The sequence below is a fragment of the Alternaria novae-zelandiae genome, assembly GCF_023758075.1.
Source record: "Alternaria novae-zelandiae strain BMP 2774 chromosome Unknown scaffold_7, whole genome shotgun sequence".
NCBI lineage: Eukaryota > Fungi > Ascomycota > Dothideomycetes > Pleosporales > Pleosporaceae > Alternaria > Alternaria novae-zelandiae.
Window position 1 is genome coordinate 937,810 of NW_026056967.1, and position 20,391 is coordinate 958,200.

The following is a 20,391-nucleotide window of genomic DNA, read 5'->3' on the forward strand; positions in this document are numbered from 1 at the left end:
CAAATTGCTCGCCTGGAGAAACTTTGGTACTCTTTTGTAATTTCAGGATTCTTGTATCCCGCCACTTTCGAAGCGAGCGGTGTCGGAGTCTTGGGATCGGTGCTCACTCGCGTCCGTAGGAAATTTTCTGTCGCTTCGTCTTGTTGCCGTCATCGTCGTCGTCGTCGGCTGCCTTCTTCTTCTTGCTTCCTCCTGGCCTCGCTCCGTTTGTAGGTTGGCTCGATTCGCGCGTAGGGAAGGACGAAGTTGGGGTAGGAGCGTGCGATGGCGTCGCGGAGCCCGGTGTGGAGGATTCCTGGAGTGCAGTCAGCATCAATTCTCTGGCTGTCCATGAGCAGGCGCGGTATCTCTCCACGTACCCTCAAGAAGCTTGTAGAACTCCGACTGAATATCCGGTCTGCATCACTGATGGGCGCTTTCCGTCTGGTCGCGGTACCTGCTCCTCCTGCTGTCGTGGTGGTCGCCGCTCCCTTGATGTAGTTGTCGAAGCCCTTGATAATGTTTCCGGCGCTCGTCTCTTCGAGGTACTGCGTCTCGACTCGGAGGATATTGTCCTCTAGTTGCAGCTGCCATGGAAAGTCAACACGGAAGTTCATAACGCGTCATTGGCTGTACTGACCAGACTGTTGTCGATGATGCGCTTCTTGTTGAGCGATTCGCGCAAGTCGCGTCGCAGTCTCTCGTAGTAGGGCATTCCGCGCGAGCTGTCTGCGCCCGTGTTGTTTGCGCTTCCTGGCGCCGCGTTCTCGGCCATAGTGATACTTCGGATGTTGGCTTTTGGTAATTCCGGGAGTAGAGGTTCGCGGCTGCAGCAGTTGTCGTCGGTCCCTAGTCCGGTAGATCCCAGGTAAACGGTCGCGGTTGCCTTTGGGTGAACGCGGAGGCTAGCGTTGCCGAGCTCGGGCCTCTTCAGCAAACGCAACTTCTAGATCTCGAGCAACGATGCCATCGCACCATACCTCCTTCCTTCCTCCCGCCCTAGCTGCCATCTGTCGCCTGTACAGTCGCCGACACCTTCCGCTTACCAACGTCGCGTATACCTGCTCCGGACGCGCTCAAGCACCCCGCGCCGAACCTCCGACCTCTCAGTCGCAACAACAAATCAGAGAGACCTTGCCCGCGTGACAGCGACAGAACCTCTCCCAATCACCCAAGCAGCAGGCCCATCCTACTGTGTTTGCGACTTCACAAACATCGTCGACGGTTTTACCAAGGCAACAACAATCTTGCGCCCGGTGTATACCAAACCTCGAGGATTGCTGCCTGGACTATGGCAATGGAAGCCAAAGAGATTGAGCTCCGTGGCAAGGCCATCGGAAAAGCCGTGGCCGAGGGCGAGCCAAGCGCTTCTGTAATCAAGCTGCTCAACGACTTGAAGACGGGTGTGCAAGCGACCGAGGATCTCTTGCGCTCAACCCGCATTGGTGTCACCATCAATCGTCTGCGATCGCACAAGGACCCGGCTGTACAAAAGCTAGCGACAGAACTGGTAGCAAAGTGGAGGGACGAGGTCAAGAAGAAGCAGCCACCCAAGATGAATGGTCCCGCAAAAGCAGCCGCGAACGGAGGTGCAGCATCTTCGCCAGCTCCTCCTCCCTCAGGGACTGCGTCACCAGCCCCCAGCCTGGCCAAGAAGAAGCACGATGTCGCCGCCGACAAGCGCAATCACAAGACCGATAAGGTCAAATACCAGGTCACCGGGGACGAGGCACGCGACAACTGCGTAAGGCTGATGTACGATGGCCTGGCCTTCATGAGTGAAGCGAGTAAGTTCGAGCATATCGTGTGCTTTGTACTTGACTGACATGCGCAGTGCCCGACGAGATCCTCAGTGTCGCAAAGCAAGTCGAAGCCGCCGCCTACAGTAACGCAGGTAGCGTAAACAATACCTACAAGGAAAAGATGCGCTCTCTCTTCCAGAACCTCAAGAACAAATCGAACCCTCAACTTCGCAGGCGCGTATTCAGCGGCGATATACCCGCGAAGCAGTTTGTCGTCATGACACACGACGAAATGAAATCGGATGCGCGCAAAAAAGAGGACGAGGAGCTGGAAAAGCTCAACATGAACCAAGCCATGGTTGCACAGGTCGAAAAGGCCATCTCCAAGGAGTTCCAGTGCGGCAAGTGCAAGCAGAAGATGGTCAGCTACAGTCAAGCGCAGACTAGGTCCGCTGATGAACCTATGACTACGTTCTGCGAGTGCATGAACTGTGGTAACCGGTGGAAGTTCTCATAGACGGTGGTCGATTGTGTTCACGTGTGGTGCAGATCGTACGCGTGCGTGGTGTATCAGTATAGCGGGTTGCGGCAAACATTGAGTAGCGGGCGTTTATAAAGGTGGCATCGAGGGCGTCGGTCCTTTGCGGAAGAGTGTCTGCGTTTCGACTTTTCTAGTCTAATCTGCGGAGGAAAAAAGCAGATGCAAGCTTCTCTTCTTTCGGCACTGATGGATATGGTTACTATATCAAATATAATTTGGACCCAATTCTTTCACAACCATCACTTCTCCACACTCTTCTCCAACGTGTGTCTGCAATACCTTCGGACGTTCTGTAAGGTTGATCAGACACTATGCATAGACCAAGCTAGCTGCTTCCTAAAACTCTGACTGGAGATACTTATAAGTATGTATTTGCTACACGAATGACGAGCGGCTTAATTATCGCTGGTATGAGTAACCCTTCCAAAACAAGCACAGATATCGTTGAGAGTAGAGACTCTATTCTCTTCTTACTTTGTCTCTTGCTGTACACAAGCTTTCATGTCCTGACGGGATTCGAGTCGTCTTCCTGTCCTTGTTTCCAGCCTGTTGAGCTGCTTCAACACTTCCGAGACTTCAACGTATTCCCTCCGCATTGTCGTAAGAGTTTAGGTAAGTTCTATACAACATGAGAAATGAGGGTTTAAAGGAGCCTCTCTGTCGAATGCCATACCACACAAAGTCATTTTGATATCGCCGGCCGAGCACAGCACTGCTAAGGAGGCACGAAGTGAACAACCTCACCGTCCACAACCCAACCCCGTAAACCATTAACATGTGTTTGCACAAGAGTAACAAGAACTCATAACAGTCTGAGAAACAGTATAATTCGCTATTCTTGTCGTCGCCATGGACTCGCAGTTTTGCTCAAACGAGTACGCTACAACGGTATTCCGAAGATTGAATATGCACAATACACCCGCCTAATCCATGCGGGGTGGTAATTACAACGCCATCGTCAAGTTAACAAGACATAGAGAGAGACTGGGAAAGGAAGAAAGAAAAAGGTAACTATGCAATGCACCGCCGACGCTTTGGTTTTCGTCCTCATCCGCTCAGAGGAGACTCCAATAAGGGAACTTGTTGGATCCAAAGCTAACAATGCGACAATCAACGACACTCGGTTACGGCTCGGCATTCCAAGTCTCCTAGAACTTGAATGTGCTCTTCTTCCGCCCTAGACTGAAGCGGTTCTTGCCGTCCTTGTCGGTGTCGGTGGTGGGTGTATCGGGCGGGTTGTGCTCGTCTGTCGTACCGTCGTGCTTGTCCTTGCCTCCGGACCAGAATTTGGGTTTGGCTTTGAGACTCATTGATGTATGCCTAAAACGACTCAATCCGCTCATACCCTTGACGCTGCCAAAGCCATTCGCGGCTTTGTCCTTCTCCCCGACCGCACTTGGAGGTGGTGGTACAGCCTCCCCACTCGCGACGCGCTTCTTTTCTTCTTCAGCTGCTGACGTTTTGCTGGCTTCGAGTGCTGCACGGAGGTCATCTTCTTGTTTGCGGTAGTTTTCGCGCCGTTGTATTTCCATCTCTTTACGCTTTTCTCTCGCTTGCCTCTCAAGTTCCTTCTCCTGAGCCTTGCGTTCCTTCTCTTCTTTGCTCTTACCGAAGAGCCCGAGATTGCTTTTGCGTGGAGCGAGTGCGGGAACCTGAGTTGTGGTATGTTCGACTGGGTGATGGTCGGTGTTCGTTTGAACATGTGCAAGCGGTGGGGCGGTAGCTGCATGGTCGAGGCTTGCGAACTTGTCGGCCTCTTCCATCGTGGGGGTGGTCGCGTTGTGGAAGGTATGATATGACTGGCCGTTGACCCCGTTCGCTTTCGGTGTCGTGACTTCTTCCTGTGCCATCTTGGCAGCTTGCTCTGCTTCGGCGAGAGCGTCGGCTTCCTGTTCCTTCATCATAGCTTCTTCAGTTGTCTCCTGGTAAAACAAGACGTATGCACAAGCGAGCACATTCTCTCCACCGAAAAAGTTCCTGACGTAGGCCTTGTCTACCGGTTCAACCATCTCGTCGTCGAACAATAGCCAGCCTCGATCCTGCGTCTTGATGATGGATACGTAGTGACCATGATAGGGCCCACCTCCTATGTGCACCACAACTGCATATAGCTCGTATAGTCTGTCTGGGTCTTCTGCTTCATCGGTGGTGTTGAACAGCCGGAGGTAGAAGGGGTACACGACGCGGTGGAAGAGCTTTTGCAGGCGCTGGAGATCCTCTGTATACTTGAAACGCTTGAGATGCAAGGCCAGGATTTTGGGCAATCGCTTGATCTTCATCCTCTTTTCCGCCTCTTGCAGGCCTCCACAGTTGTCGCAATGAAATTTGTTCCGTTCACACAACATCTCCTCTTCTGAGAATTTGCGCAAACAGCTCGTCACTGACGAGTGCTGTTCCAGATCGACAGACAGGTCCAGGAATGCCTCGTCTCGCTGTGATGTGTTTTCGCATGTGAGGCATCGTGTTTCGGACGTTAATGTGCCTTCAAACAGCTCGTGTACCCACCCAGAGTTTGACTTGGCAGAGGCCACCGAGTTCCGCGCGGTCACTACTTGGCCATCCGTTACAGTCTCGCCGTCCTCGGTTATCTCTTCCACTTGGGCTGGGCGACTCTTGGAGTAATTCTCGACATTATCTACGACCTCGTTTAGCAGTAAGTTCAGGAACTCGTGTGCATCCTGGTGCATAGGTGTCCGGAACATCTCATTGTCCCGCCGCAATATCTCGAGAAGTTTGTGTGGGCTGACGACGCCTATGCGTGATCTGTGTGCTATGACGGCCTCGAATATATCTTTCAGCGATGAAAATAGCGATTCGTTCATGCCATATGCGTTTGCGTTCTCGTAGTCCATCTGCAGAACCGGACCGGCCGCCAGAGCCTGCTTCTTCTTGTACTCTGGCGAGTCTTTGTTATCCTCGGGCTTGGTGCCTGGGGGCTGGTTCGTCGCGCCTGGCGTGGTTGCTGGCTTTGCGGGACTTTTGGCATTTGGGCTGGAGAGTGAGGTGCGCCCTGTGGGTGAGAGGGCTGTACTCTGGCCATTTGGGAGGTTTGTGTTGAGTTTGAGGGGGCCTGACGTGGGCCTCTCGAGGGCTTCTGGGGGCGAGCGCGCGGGAAAGTTGATGACCTGTTCTCGAAAGGGCACTGAGTAGTATAGACACTGGACTATCGAGTTGCAGTAGCTGGCGGGCAGTCAGCATGTGTCGGGATGGGAGTGGACGAGACGTGTGCATACCATGTGCTTCCAAACTAGAGCATAGCGTTGTCAGCAGGCGGCTTGCGACGGGCGGTTATGTAGCCAGACTTACATTCTCAAAGCCGAAGAACTTGTCACTGCCGTCGCCGCGCAGAGGGCCCGCGTTGAGCAGCAGCTTCTCCAGCGGCGTCACCTCGGGCGCGTTGGGGTCTTTCCTGACGGGTATGCTGCCGGTCGCTGGGCTCAAGGGCGGCTATGGGATGTCAGTCAGGGCCAGCCATTGCCGATGGACGCGCGACTCACAGCACCGGACTTGATGCGACTGAAAAAGGAACTCATGGCTGGGGTATCGTGCGCAGGGAAAGGGTGGGGTGCAGGCGGACGAGGGCTAATGCGACAGCACTTCAGGCGATGTGGGCACGGTCGTGGTGCGAACGGGCTGGGGAAGGTGCTACTGGGTGCGGGCCCAGGGTTGTGGAAGGAGCGAAGGGCAACATGGAGGTCGGCAGAGGTACGAGGCGTGAAGGATGCAATTCACGCACAGCGGCTTGGAAGGCTGGCAGGTTGGGGAAGCAGAGCCGGAAGACGGACCAAGGCGAGGCGAGGCATGGCTCTTTGGGATAGCTAACGCGACTAGAGGCGCCATAAGAGAGGCCGATGCCGAGAGATCCCCACGACCTGGCACACGCGACCCCGCCAACGAGGAACCGCCTCGGACTAACGCGCTGAAGCCAGCCGTTCCATCCAATGCTGTCCCGGCCAGCGAATTGTATCACCCACGCGGTGGGGCGCGATACCGAAGAACATGCATAGAACATCTGATGCTGATGCCCCATCGCGACACGCTGGCCCTCGACGACACCCTGCCCAGCCCGCCGACGGTGTGCCTGATGGACAAGACGCTCAGCCGCCTGCATCGAGGCTAAACTCCCACCAGTCATGCGCCGCGCTTCTAGAACAAGACTGGCAAGCAACCGTGGCGCTTGTCGGCTCCCAGAGAGCGATCGTCATTGGGGGACGAGGGAACTGCTTCTAGCGTCTTCCCATACTGTGGTTGTGACATGCACTGCAAAAGTCCAGAGCATGACGACACCAGGCCTGACAGTCCAGAATTTCACCCCCGCCAAGTCGCTGTCGACTACACTCAAAGTCCAACACCGACACCCATCTCAACATATTGCCGGGGCCATGCACATGATTCAAAAGCAGGCGGGCACCCTCCCGTCTTATGCAGCACGGCACACATCCCCCGCATATCAGCTTCGACGACAGGGTATCCATGGTGGGTCCGAATGGGTGTGCGGCAGTCATGCGTTCATGTTAGTCCCGTATTACTCACTACATTTCTACCTCTGTCGCTGTGGACGACGAATCACAAGAAGTATACACGTACAAAATGACTTGCCTCACGAAAATGCCCAAGGCGGGTGTGCATTGTTGTGCGCCTGCCGTTGAAAATAGCCACGCGAGAATCTCGCCACCCTTTTACCCGAACTCCATCTCAACTCCTCCAAATGCTGATAGCCCACGGAACACAAATATGACACATGAATAATACAACAAAACAAGACTTAGAGTCTCCGCAATCGCTTGCCGGCTCCCAGCTCGATAGCTGTGCGGCTGTTAAGAATGAGCTCCTCGTTTCCACCCTCTGGCGGGTTGGCCTGGATGTACTCGCGCCGTATGCGTGCGGCTTCTTTGTCCCACGTGTCTACGCGCTCCTTGAAATCTGCTGTACTTGCCGTCGCGTCGTCTCGTGCGTTGCTGGCTTGGTCGAGGTAGGGCTGCTTGACTTCTTGCTCTGCCGTGCGCCACCGTAAGCCCACAGCATTGCGGATCTCCTGCTTCGGTGCTTTGGCTTCGGGATTGCCTGTCCTAGCTTTGTGGGCGTCATCGCACTCCTGCTTGCAGATGTACCAGAAGTCTTTGGTGAAAAGCAGGAACGGGTTGACGCCCGTACGTCCTGGCTTGATTGGCCGTTCACCAATCTGTTCCAATATAGCCCCTATAATGGCAGCTTCATAGTCTTCGTCGCGTTGTATCCGCCCAGATTTGTTGTCTCTCGACTTCGACGTTGATGCTGGAACGGCAGGCTCGAATCGGCGTTTCGTCTCGACACTGGGTGTCCCTGGCGATTGTTCGATCTTGACCACTTTCTTCTCAACAAGGGGGCTGGGTATCTTGATAGGTCCGAAAATTGTCTCAGCAACCTCCGCAGCAACCCGTAGGCCTGACAGATAAGCGCCGTGTACCGTTGCGGGATGTGTACCACAAGTCGCCTCTCCAGCGAAATGTAGTGGGCCATGGGGTCGCGCCATGATATCGTAGTCTCCTGCTTGTGTCTGTGGCCCGACGTATGAATAGCTGCCGCGGGCGAACGGATCTTTCTTCCAACGCGTCACTATCGCTTCTGTTGGGAGTGGAACGTGGTTCGGTGCGAACATCGCGTCGAGCCGGTCCGTGACCTCTTTAACGAGCTGATCGTTCGACGTCGCTTCGGCGTAGTGAGCAGCGTCGCCTGCCATCAGCGCTATCAGCACTGGCTTTCCGCTTGTCTTGATACAGTTCCAGAAGAGATAAAATCGTCCTCGTTTCGCAGAGTAGTCTTCCGGTCGCATGCTGGCTTCCTCCTCTGCTTTGTTGAGCAGGCCGAACATGTCTCGGTCTGGCTCCCAGAAGGCCTTTTCGTACACGAGAACGATCTATGCATATTATTAGAAAGGGTAGCAATCGTCTCATAATTGGACTGACCTTGTTGAGGAGACCAAAACCCATTCGTTCGATAACGTCCTGCTTCCAGTCAGGTAGAGGAGGCTCGAACTTGATTGACCCGGACTTCAGCACTCCCAGTGGGGTTGTTAAAACAACCTGGTCGGCCTCGTAAAACTCGCCGTTCGTGCACTCAATCCTGACAGCTTTGCCCAGGTGCTGCTCCTCAGTGTTGTAATGAACGGCTTTGATAGGGGTGTTGAAACGGACGTCAAGCTGACTGGGACATTGCCAGAGGCCGCGCGGAACTTGTTGATATCCTCCAATCACCTCGCTGTGCTCGCCCTCGAACTCATTGCCGATGTCCTGATCCCAGCCGCTCAGACTGAGCTGGTTGACGCTTACCGCATTCGCATATTCGAGATTAGCGTGATGCCAGTTCAACAGACGCATATCTCTAGGCTTCAGATCGACAAGCGATTGGTATTGAAGAAGACCTTCGTCCATTGTCTGCCCAAGTGTGGGATACTGGGACGCTTTCGCAATCGTGTCAAGATCTAAAGACTGCGTCCCTGATGCACCTGCTTTGAGTTCCCAACCCATACTTTGCACCGTGTCAGCTGCTGTGACATCCGGGTTGAAGCCAGCGCTGAGTTGGTACGCCCTACCAGCTAGCTTCTCCACCCCTGTTGTCGGTTTTTCTTGCTTCATTGACGCGGTGCTCGCAGCGTTTGCGGATAGGGGAGCATCGGAGTGTTCTAATTCGGCGACGGTAGGACCACCAACATCAGCTGGCTCACGGCCAAAGGCCATCAGGTCACGGTCACCTTCTACCGTCCTATGAGCTGCTGGCTTGTTTCGGTATGCTGCCGCTCGTTCGAGGACATCGTTGTACAGCTTCTCCACCAAGATGTCTTGACCTCTCTCCACAACCGTGCCATCGTAGTCGTAGAGTATAGTGTTGTCGCGAAGACCGTGGTAGGGTATGCCGAGCTGACCTCGGATGATCGAATTCAACGGGTTGCCGTGCTCGAATCCAGTAACGATCTGAGCGCCCATCTCAGCTGTACAGCGATGCCCAGGTGGGAGTGTAGAGCCGGACTGCTTGAGAAAGGGGTGCGAATAGACACGGCCTCCAACGCGTGGGCGAGCTTCAAGGACAGTAATCTTTGGTGGAAGTTCTCCTGCTTCTGTCAACTGATCACCAAGCTGGGCGAACAGTCCTTCCAGATGGCGAGCGCATCCTAACCCCGACATGCCCGCACCCACCACGATTATGGTCCGTCTTCGCGCGACCTTGGCTTTCGACTTGGGTAGTGTACCAGTAGTATCAGGCACCTCAGCGCATCCGAAGTTGATGTATCCGTTCCTCATGAGCCACAAGTGTGCCACCTTCGCGAGGCCAAAATAACGCTTGTCACGAGCGCATCCCGCCGCTTCTTCGAGAGAGACGTATACCAGAGGATTGCGATGCCACAAGCGAAGTATCGCGTTCCTGATGTTGAGGTAGATGGTAACCTGGGCGTGAGTTACATGATCTCGTAGTAGCTCGTACTCAGCAGGATGTAGAGTGAATGGGTTGAGCCGACTGTTCTCTGCTGCTAGAATACATTGCCTGCCAAACTCTGGCCAGGAAAGCTCTGCAGGTATGCTTGAATTTGCCTTCATCTCAATGACCTTTCCTTTCGCCGGAAGAGAATTTGTCCTTCGATGCTTCTTCGGCTGCTCGTGTGACTGCGCAAGCTCGGGGGTTGAAGATGCATGTGATGCGCGACTCAGGCTCTGTGGTGTTCTTGTCGTAAACGCTGCGTCCCTTCGATGGTCTTTCAATGATGAATGAGGTTTCGCGTCGTTTCCGTTGGCAATCGCATGCGAACTGCCGCCCTTCAGATGCGATGAATGTTTGTTCGGGATATTAGTCAGGCCGTTGATGCCTGAGTTTGGTGTGAATGGTTTTTGCAGTGGCGAAGGTGTATAGTTGGCCCCATATCCATTAACGAATGCACCTGGAGTAGACTCCTCCCCTTCGTGACTTGTACCCAGTTCTGATGTATCGCGAGAATCGCCGTAGTGCACGGACGACGCACTCGATTCCCGGCCGTAGCCCAGGTTGCTAAACCCAGGTATAGGTGCGATGCCGCCTTTCAGATGTATGCTATCATTAGACATTGGCATCGATAGGAGATCATCGTGAGTTTGATCGAAGAGATATGTGCCGTCATCGAGTGCGGTGGGATCGGCTGTGGATGCGATGGAGAACATGCTGATGGAGACCCGGGGAGGGAATGGGAGGCACCTGACGAGGAAGCGGCTACGGGCCGCAGTCAGTAGTCGGCCACAATTCCACTACGAATGTCAGAATGTGTAACGAGTGAGAGTTATTGCGAAAACATGAGGGGTTCGGTTGAAGTTGTAGCGATGGTGGCAGGATGCAAGTAGACGATAGACCTGATGCCCAGAGTTGGAGGTCGAGGCACGAAAAGAAACGCGCCATACCCACCTAGGCAAACTCCGTCCAAGCCAACCCCGTCGTTCCTGACTTCATCCCTCTCCCGCCCACCTCGAGGTACCCATCTACCATCCATCATGGCCATGGTGGACTTGCGCATACTTTCTCAATGTTAATGCGTAGCTTGGCATCCTGGAAGCGCCGATAGCTGCAATGCTGACCCCGCTCTTACGGAAGCGAGCAGTGCTACAACTCGTTGCGACACCCAGCCCCAGACATCCGCATCACCATCTCGAAGGCCTTCGCCTGGGTCTAGGTATTGCGCAAAACGTCCACACAGTCTGTTCATACCTCACCAGCAGTCGCGACAGCATGGCTTCGAGGCTTTCGATCATTCCATGCATGTCTGCATTCATCATATTGCGCCTCCTGAGGCAAGCCTCGACTGGCGAAGCTAACTGAGGGAAATTATAGAAGCATATGAGGGGGGAAAGTCAATACATGTTATTGTACATAGCAGGTACTTCGATACGTATATATCACTCTGATTGGATCATGACTGATGAGACATACAGAACCCTAGAAGCCACCTATTTTCACAGATTCCTGCGCAAACCTTCACCGTACTTGATCCGAGACTGCGACTATATCATATCCACCAACCGAGACTCATCATACATATCGTCTATGCGGATCGCGGCCTACCGAGTTCCCAACATCGGAATTGGATGATCTTGACTGCGCGTTGTAGTCTACGAGGCACTATTCGAGATGCCCTCTGCTCCCTCGCAGACTTACGTGTCATCCGTTGCACATATTCCTTGGTGCTGCGTGGATTGTGATGGCCTGCAAAGCCGATGGCATACTTTTAAGACAATAGCTGGTGCTACACCATGGGCTCAGGGCTGCCAGATCCTGCTAGCACAACCCATCGCAGCCTTTGCCTGATTCTGGGACATATAACGCTCGGATACACATCGACGCTTAGAAGAATGTGTGCTTTCACCGTGGCGCACCGTACTTTTGCAGCTCCCGGGTCGAAAGCCAACTGGGCGTCACGTCATTGACATACTGACAATGTACCTGAACACGATAGAATTTTCGATAGTCTAATCAAATGCACTTTACATCTTCAGTTCTCTCCAAATCCTCTGCCCTTGTCCTGGAGTCTTCACAACGCATGGGAATCACGTGATACCTATTGACGCTAACCTTCTATGTAAACCGAGGCGATTGCGCCAATTGCCAACAATTCGAGGCCCACACCGTCTTCTGTCTTCACTTCCCACACCTCACGACCTCGCATAATAAACAATGCGATGGCCGTGGTCACGCAACGACGATGACCAAAAGAAAGGTGGACTCGCAGATTGGATCGCGCCAGCGAAGCCAAACAACTGGTCAAGCGCGCTGTATGAGCCGAGGACCCTGATTCCGGCGATCGCGCTCACAGTCTCGACGGTTGCTGGTGTCCGGCTCTACAAGTCCTACCTGCGTCGCATCCCAACCGTCAACCACATCAAGCCAAACTACTACCGCCGCAAAGGTGTATTTGGCCAAGTCACGAGTGTTGGAGATGCAGATAACTTCAGGTTATTCCACACGCCAGGTGGGAGAATAGCTGGGTGGGGTATCTTGCCCTGGAAGAAGGTGCCATCAAAAAGAGAGGATCTCGTCAGGCAGACAGTAAGTGCTCTGTAACAAGACGGTACTAGACGTCACGGTAGGGCTTCACGTCGTTATTGACGGCTAACTTTGCACCCAGCTACACATTCGGATTGCTGGAGTCGACGCTCCAGAACTTGCACACTGGGGCCGAGAAGCTCAGCCGTATTCGAAAGAGGCCCATGAATGGCTCATCAATCTGATCCATAACCGCCGAGTACGCGCCTACATATACCGACGTGATCAATACGATCGCATCGTCGCCCAAGTTTTTGTGCGCAAATGGCTTTTCAGGAAAGACGTTGGATTGGAGATGCTGAAGGCTGGATTGGCTACCGTATACGAGGCCAAAACAGGTGCTGAATTCGGTACCGCTGAAGAAAAATATCGTGCTGCAGAAAGGAAGGCTCGCGAGAACAGGGTCGGGATGTGGTCAAAGCCAAACTTCATACAGAGGATGGGAGGCGCCAGCAGTAAGACACTGGAGAGCCCACGCGAATACAAGAATCGGCACACCGCTGCAGACAAGGCAGATAAGGCAAAGAAGGCATGATGAGGAAGTTCGGCCAGAGGCACAGTCATACACCTGCTCGTGCGCAGAAGCACACGAGTGCTGCGATCGTGGCAGAAACGCGCCAGGCTTCTTCATCGTGCCGGCCCAAGCATGAGGAGTCACCAACGGTCCGAAGACCCCACAAAGTGAATTAGCGTATTGGCACAATGTGATACTGGTTTAGTTCAATGTTGGCATTTTGTGGATGTGTGATCATAGAGACCGCAAAGAAAGCGGTCTTGAAGGGCGCGAGTTGTTGGCATACTCTACTACAACGAGTGTACGTTTAGGAGTGTCACGACTCGTGCTACCCGCCCTCACAGACGAATGACTACTAAGAAGGTGCGCATGGTGCTGAAAGTAGTAATGCAATGACTTCCGCAACGCGCTAGTGTGACTGTATGGAGAAAGCTCTGCACGACCATGTCAAAATTTCTTCTCATCCGTGCTTGCGTGCCAGAATGCTGGGGATCAGAGTTTCGGCGCCGCAATCGGTGCTCCGCATCGATGTTGCTCGCGACAATATGGTAGCAAACAGAGCAATTCGCATTTACATCGGGCGTACTTGTGACTGGGTCGCGTATAATGAGTGGACCAATTTCAAGAAATGCGAATTAAATAGAGGGAGTAAATGACCGCATACCACGCTTCGTCCCTCCCGTTTCCCAGGATCGCCGACGGTCTTATCTGTGCGTTATCGGAGATAGCTTGATTGGCCCGTCGCGCATCATTGGAATTTTTTGGCTGCCGCATCACATCTTCCCCACAGATTATACATAAACCCGGAGGGAGTCATTCGTGCTCTGCTCAACTGGGTCGAGCTATAAGCCTTCAATTGCACCCGTCGGCCACCGAGCGACCTTCCTCCCGCGCGTTCGACGCCTAGTCCTCCATCCTTATCCTTTGTCGAGCCCGAAGCTACCCAGTTGCTTGACTGCCTGCAAATGGCTCTCTGCGGACGTCTAGCACGTCGCGTACCTTCCCTTACAGGTCACACCCGCTCTATTGCTCCTTCCACATACTCTCGAAGTTTCACAACCCGAAGTGCTCGGCCGTTGACTTCGCTCCGCTCCAGCACAGAGTCACCTGCCGCCCTCCGGCAGCTGCGGGCATTCACAAAGGTCGCGTCGACATGGAATAAGACACAGACTGCGCCTAATGCAGAGGCATACCTGAAGAGCGGCGTCATTTCTGGCGCGCAGAACTTGGTCGATGTCAAGAAAGTCCTAGTCATTGGTAGCGGTGGTCTCAGCATTGGTCAAGCCGGAGAGTTCGATTACTCAGGTGCGCATACATTCTCGTGCACACGCAAACTTGCGCCATGCTAATCAACCACCAGGTTCACAAGCACTGAAGGCTCTGAAGGAGGCTGGCGTCAAGTCTGTTCTTCTCAACCCTAATATTGCTACCATCCAAACATCCCACGTGCTCGCCGACGAAATCTACTACCTGCCTGTAACTCCCGAATACGCCGAATATGTCATCCAGAAGGAGAGGCCCGATGGCATCTTCCTCAGCTTCGGTGGACAAACTGCGCTGAACCTTGGTGTACAGATGGATGCCAAGGGTATCTTCGAGAAGTACGGCGTCAAGGTGCTCGGAACCAGTGTCCAGACTTTGAAGACCAGTGAAGATCGTGACCTCTTCGCGCGCGCGCTCGACGAGATCAACATTCCCATCGCCAAGTCGATTGCCGTTTCCACTGTTGACGAGGCACTGGACGCTGCCGAGAAGGTCGGATACCCCATTATCGTCCGTGCTGCTTATGCGCTCGGTGGTCTCGGTTCAGGTTTCGCGAACAACCCTGAGGAGTTGAAGAACTTGTCAGCTCGCTCCCTCACACTTTCGCCCCAGATCTTGGTCGAGAAGTCCCTGAAGGGCTGGAAGGAGGCCGAGTATGAGGTTGTGCGCGATGCAAGCGACAACTGCATCACGGTCTGCAACATGGAGAACTTCGACCCTCTTGGTGTGCACACCGGTGACAGTATCGTTGTTTCACCCAGTCAGACATTCAGCGACGAGGAATACCACATGCTCCGTTCTGCGTCCATCAAGATCGTCCGTCACTTGGGAGTCGTTGGCGAGTGCAACGTGCAATACTGCCTGCAGCCAGATGGCCTCGACTACAGGGTTATCGAAGTCAACGCTCGTCTTTCTCGTTCATCCGCATTGGCATCCAAGGCCACTGGTTACCCTCTCGCGTACACCGCGGCCAAGATTGGTCTCGGACACACTCTCCCTGAATTGCCCAACGCCGTCACCAAGACCACCACCGCGAACTTCGAGCCCAGCTTGGATTACGTCGTCACCAAGATGCCCCGATGGGATCTCAGCAAGTTCCAGAACGTCAAGCGCGACATCGGTAGCTCCATGAAGTCTGTCGGTGAAGTCATGGCCATCGGCCGTACATTCGAGGAGTCCTTCCAGAAGGCTTGCCGTCAAGTCGACCCCAAGTACCTCGGTTTCCAGGGCGAGAAGTACGGCGAGAGCTTGGACGAAGAGCTCAAGAACCCCACCGATCGCCGATGGCTCGCCGTCGGTCAGGCGCTCTTCCACGAAGGCTACACTGTCGACAGGGTTCACGACCTCACCAAGATCGACAAGTGGTTCCTGCACAAGCTCCAGAACATCGTCGACTGCACACACGAGCTTGAGGAGATAGGCAGCCTGTTCGGCCTGAAGAAGGAGATCATCCTCAAGGCCAAGAAGCTCGGTTTCTCTGACAAGCAGATCGCCAAGGCTGTTAACAGCACTGAAGACGAGGTCCGCGCTCGCAGGAAGAGCTTCGGCGTCAAGCCTTGGGTCAAGAAGATTGACACACTGGCTGCAGAGTAAGCAATGTCCCTATCTTAACCTCATGCAAGACACGTACTGACTGAACTACAATAGATTTCCAGCCGACACGAGTGCGTTCACGAGTGCTTCCCTCCATTTATGAGTGTTGCTAACGATTTGCAGATTACCTCTACACCACTTACAACGCTTCCTCTCACGACGTCACCTTCGACGACCATGGCATTATTGTTCTTGGAAGCGGTGTCTACCGTATCGGAAGCTCAGTCGAGTTCGATTGGTGTGCTGTCAACGCTACCCGCTCCCTCAACGAGCTCGGAAAGAAGACTGTCATGATCAACTACAACCCCGAGACATACTCTGTAGGTGGCATGAACGCATACGTTGGGCCGAACTAACCGTTGTTTAGACCGACTTCGACGTTGCTGACAAGCTATACTTCGAAGAACTCAGTTACGAGCGTGTTATGGATATTTACGAGTTGGAGACTGCCAGCGGTGTTGTTGTCTCTGTCGGTGGCCAACTCCCCCAGAACATTGCTCTCAAGCTCCAAGAGTCTGGAAAGGCGAAGGTTCTCGGAACCGACCCTCACGACATCGACAAGGCCGAGGATCGCCACAAGTTCTCTTCGATCCTGGACTCAATCGGTGTTGATCAGCCCGCCTGGAAGGAGCTTACTTCCTATGAGGAGGCAAAGAAGTTCGCAAACTCCGTCGGATACCCAGTTCTCGTTCGCCCATCATACGTCCTGTCAGGTGCTGCCATGACTGTCATCCGCGGTGAGGATGAGCTGAAGGAGAAGCTCCTTGCTGCTTCCAACGTCTCGCCCGACCACCCAGTTGTCATCACTCAGTTCATTGACGGCGCTCAAGAGATTGACTGCGACGCTGTCGCCTCCAACGGAAACGTCCTTGTCCACGCTGTCAGTGAGCATATTGAGAACGCCGGTGTTCACTCCGGAGATGCCACCCTCGTACTGCCCCCTGTCCACCTCGACAAGCGCATCCAGGAACGTGTCAAGGAGATCGCAGACAAGGTTGCCAAGGCCTGGAACATCACTGGTCCCTTCAACATGCAGATCATCAAGGAAGAAGTTGAGGGCTCCGAGCCTAACCTCAAGGTCATCGAGTGCAACCTCCGCGCCTCTCGTTCCTTCCCCTTCGTCAGCAAGGTCCTTGGTACCAACTTCATCGAAGTTGCTACAAAGGCTCTCGTTGGCCGTGACGTTCCCGAGCCAACTGACCTCATGAGCGTTGAGAGGAACTACCTCGCCACCAAGGTTCCCCAGTTCTCCTGGACTAGGTTGGCGGGTGCTGACCCCTACCTTGGCGTAGAGATGTCATCTACCGGTGAAATGGCCTGCTTCGGTAAGGACCTGGTCGAGGCCTACTGGGCGTCCGCGCAATCGCAGATGAACTTCCGTCTTCCCCAGCCCGGTGAGGGTCTCCTCTTCGGTGGTGATGTTACACCCGGTTCGCTCCACGCGAACTCCCTTATCCAGATCGCCAAGTACGTCCACGCACTTGGCTACAGGTTCCTTGCTGCCAACAAGGACGTCAAGGAGCTTCTGGAGAAGAACACCGAGGGCATCAGCGTCGACGTCATCGAGTTCCCCAAGGATGACAAGAGGAAACTCCGTGAGGTGTTTGAGAAGAACGACATCCGTGGCTGCTTCAACCTGGCCAAGTACAGGGCGAGTGGCCTGTTTGACGAGGACTACGTAATGAGGAGGAACGCAGTCGACTTCGGTGTTCCGCTATTCATGGAGCCCAAGGTAAGTTCCTCACCCGGACATTCAAGAGATGAGAAGCTAATTTCAATGTAGACTGCTGTTCTGTTCGCCCAATGTATGAGCGAGAAGCTGCCCAAGAAGGAGGGTATCCCCAGTGAAGTCAGGTCATGGAGCGACTTCGTTGGCGGTCGACCATAGGGGAGGAAACTTCTTGGTTACTACGAGAATTTTGAGGTTTTATCAGGGAAAAGGAATGGTTCATTGTAAGAGATATATCCAGATGTAGGGTCGGGTAACATCAAGATCTTGGGATAGGATGATCGGGATGAAGATTATGTTCTCATGTGTATAGCGTTTCCAGCTTGCGATCAGCTCTATGGGTCGGTCAGCGGGAGTTGTATCAGTTCCTTTTACTTTCAATCTACTTGAAAAGTTTACCACTCATGTGGCCAGGTAGTCAAGGATACATTTAGTTCTACTCTAGTCCGCTGATTTTCGCAGATTTTGTGCTGAAGTGCATGTTCTGTGATGCCACGAGAAGATCGTGGGGTAATTCACGTTATTTTCCCAGACGGAGACGATGATACACGTTCCTATCGACAGTATAGTAGCAATAAATAACTGGTATACAGCCTGAGTAACAGGGACGCTGGCGTTAACATTAGTATGAAACAAAGAGTTTAAAAAAATCTTGAGGCAATGTAGTCTTCTGGGTTGTCTGTGTATCTCGACAGCGAGGTTGAAACCCCTGGGATGAGGTGCTGGAAGCCACGTTTTGTTTGTTGTCATTCGCTTTCCCTTTGTAGATGAGAGGCTCTGGAAGGCAGGTGCGACCACTGGGCAGAGTGAAGGTGAGCCTAGTCTTGGCACTGTCTCTTACCTTGTCACTTCCACTTCTACTTCCTCTTCCACTTCCCACAGCTACCCTTCGGAACGCGTAAACTCCATACGAACAAGATGCCAACTTATTACGATACTATCGTCGATCCTTCGGGCGAGAGACTTTCTAGCGAAGCCGCCGAAGTCATGTAAGTTTCAAGTAACACAACGTTCCACAAAAGCTTACGCGATGTATAGCTCCGAGGTCAATCGCCAGCGCTCACCTCTTCTTCGCCTACCTGCTGAGCTACGGAACAAGATATGCGCATACGCGCTCGGTGGTATGGACATTCGCATCTCCTACAGAAACAGGAAATCGGCCCTCTTTTCTGCATTGTCTTATGATCCGTCCGTCTCGCTCACACCTCTCCATCGACTCGTCGGCTTGACGCTCGTGTCTCGGCAGCTCTACGCGGAGACCAGGATTCTACCATTCGAACTGTGTACTATGGATGTCATAAGGTCCTTGTTCCATTATCAAATAGAGAGACTGAACACCACTCAGCGTCAGGCCATATCAATCATACGTACGCATTACATGAACGCTATAAGTGGCGCAGTATGGAAATTTTTGTGGTCAGAGGTCAGATTGTTGACGGGGCTGAAGCGCGTGGAAGTTTTCTGCTGTCCAAATTTGGGACTATCAGGGCGTATACATTTAGTCGAGGCTGTCGAGAAGGGACTCGGTCGAGATGATGTAGATATCGTGCCCGATTCTTAGGAACTTTGTGAAGACTTCCGCTTAGCTGTCGGCACGAGGCTGTCGAAGATATGGATTCATACGACCCCAGCTGGCCAATGAAATCTGGTCGTGGCGTAGAGGCAAATATTGGAGCAACGTATAGGAAAGGGTGCTCTTTGGCTGACTGAAAGAGGATGGGGCTATTCACCTAAACAAATCAAGCATTCTTCACATCAATTGCACCCATCTTCTGTATTCCGTGTGCCTGAGGAAGTGAACGGTGACACAGAACCGCATATTCAACTTGCTCCTCATTCCTTGCTCTTCATTCCCGCGCCACAATGGAATGAATGCCTGCGCAGATCCCGCAACACTGTAGTAGTAGCTTCACAGGGTAGTTCATAGCAAAGAAGTCACACCCCATCCATTCACCTAAGACTATCAACATCGGGCGTGATACAAAAATCTTGCTCGCTTGATTTATTACCTCTGTCACATCTAAAGTCTACTTAATACTCTTCCGCAACTCAAAATATCCTACAACCTGCACTCAACCATGTCCGATACAGAAGATATGATGGCCGAGGCAGATACAATGTACGTCTGAACGTTGAAGTCATCATGACAGACCCCCATGCTGACTACATTGACAGTACACGACGCAACCAGCTCGAGTCACCACTCCTAAAGCTGCCAGGAGAAGTTCGAAATAAGATCTACAACTACGTCTTCTCCGTCGGCAGTGTCTACTTCGGTCGCTCACATCACCACTATCGCACGAGCGAGACAGACTACCAACCGGAAGGATGCGAGCCCACCGATCTACTAGACGTCACATCGACGTGCCGACAAATCCGTTCAGACACCTCTACGCTACTGTTCAAAAACAACGTAATCATCATAGACGACCAAAAGATCTTCAAGATAGTTGAGCAGCTCGAGCCACACCAGCTCGAAGCCATCAAAGCTCTAGAGATAATCTTCTACGACATAAAGGGCTGTATGCCGAACTTGACTACTTTGAGCAGGATGTTCGCCAGGGAGTTCAAAAACATGCTGGGACTCGAGAGGGTAAGCGTTAGGTTGATCTGTTGGCTCCAGGATGATGATGTACTCGAGCGCGAGTGCGAGGCATTTTGCGAGGCGCTTAGGAAAAATACTCGGCGTAAGCCAATTGAAGTCACAAATGCGTTGAAGCATGAAGACGACGATGAGGGGGAAACGGACGTGGATGAAGAAGAGACAACGTCCGACGAAGAGACAACGCCCGACGAAGAAGCTGAGCCTGAGGACGAGGGACTGGTGGCGATGACGACGAGTCTACATCTATGAAAAGCAAGTCATCGGACACCAAGACTGCAGTGGAAGAGGACGACCCTATAGAGAAGTAACACTATCCTACTTGCAACTGTCGTCGATGAACGTCTTGCAGAGCACGACCTCACAGGTTGCTCCGATATCGATAGCAATACA

The 20,391-nt window shown here is 53.1% G+C and overlaps 7 protein-coding genes across 7 annotated transcripts; 4 read left to right on the forward strand and 3 right to left on the reverse strand.

The window, feature by feature from the left end:
• Positions 1 to 103: 103 nt before the first annotated feature.
• Positions 104 to 754, reverse strand: J4E88_004322 (uncharacterized protein; the record flags this gene model as incomplete). Its single annotated transcript, XM_049397968.1, has 3 exons — positions 104 to 295; positions 360 to 566; positions 620 to 754. 3 exons carry the CDS (start codon positions 752 to 754, stop codon positions 104 to 106), a joined length of 534 nt encoding a protein of 177 aa, XP_049256413.1.
• Positions 755 to 1,270: 516 nt separating this feature from the next.
• On the forward strand, positions 1,271 to 2,238 carry J4E88_004323 (uncharacterized protein; the record flags this gene model as incomplete). Its single annotated transcript, XM_049397969.1, has 2 exons — positions 1,271 to 1,766; positions 1,814 to 2,238. The coding sequence occupies 2 exons, from the start codon at positions 1,271 to 1,273 to the stop codon at positions 2,236 to 2,238; spliced, it is 921 nt and encodes a 306-aa protein (XP_049256414.1).
• Positions 2,239 to 3,410: 1,172 nt separating this feature from the next.
• On the reverse strand, positions 3,411 to 5,795 carry J4E88_004324 (uncharacterized protein; the record flags this gene model as incomplete). Its single annotated transcript, XM_049397970.1, has 3 exons — positions 3,411 to 5,420; positions 5,569 to 5,709; positions 5,760 to 5,795. The coding sequence occupies 3 exons, from the start codon at positions 5,793 to 5,795 to the stop codon at positions 3,411 to 3,413; spliced, it is 2,187 nt and encodes a 728-aa protein (XP_049256415.1).
• A 1,232-nt stretch (positions 5,796 to 7,027) lies between these two features.
• J4E88_004325 (uncharacterized protein) lies at positions 7,028 to 10,427 on the reverse strand (the record flags this gene model as incomplete). The annotated part of the gene is made up of 2 exons (XM_049397971.1): positions 7,028 to 8,158; positions 8,208 to 10,427. The coding sequence occupies 2 exons, from the start codon at positions 10,425 to 10,427 to the stop codon at positions 7,028 to 7,030; spliced, it is 3,351 nt and encodes a 1,116-aa protein (XP_049256416.1).
• A 1,501-nt stretch (positions 10,428 to 11,928) lies between these two features.
• LCL3 (putative endonuclease lcl3) lies at positions 11,929 to 12,832 on the forward strand (the record flags this gene model as incomplete). Its single annotated transcript, XM_049397972.1, has 2 exons — positions 11,929 to 12,300; positions 12,380 to 12,832. The coding sequence occupies 2 exons, from the start codon at positions 11,929 to 11,931 to the stop codon at positions 12,830 to 12,832; spliced, it is 825 nt and encodes a 274-aa protein (XP_049256417.1).
• Positions 12,833 to 13,776: 944 nt separating this feature from the next.
• Positions 13,777 to 17,555, forward strand: ARG4 (argininosuccinate lyase; the record flags this gene model as incomplete). Its single annotated transcript, XM_049397973.1, has 6 exons — positions 13,777 to 14,116; positions 14,172 to 15,663; positions 15,722 to 15,738; positions 15,791 to 15,987; positions 16,035 to 17,399; positions 17,451 to 17,555. The coding sequence occupies 6 exons, from the start codon at positions 13,777 to 13,779 to the stop codon at positions 17,553 to 17,555; spliced, it is 3,516 nt and encodes a 1,171-aa protein (XP_049256418.1).
• Positions 17,556 to 19,539: 1,984 nt separating this feature from the next.
• J4E88_004328 (uncharacterized protein) lies at positions 19,540 to 20,250 on the forward strand (the record flags this gene model as incomplete). Its single annotated transcript, XM_049397974.1, has 1 exon — positions 19,540 to 20,250. One exon carries the CDS (start codon positions 19,540 to 19,542, stop codon positions 20,248 to 20,250), a length of 711 nt encoding a protein of 236 aa, XP_049256419.1.
• Positions 20,251 to 20,391: the final 141 nt, after the last annotated feature.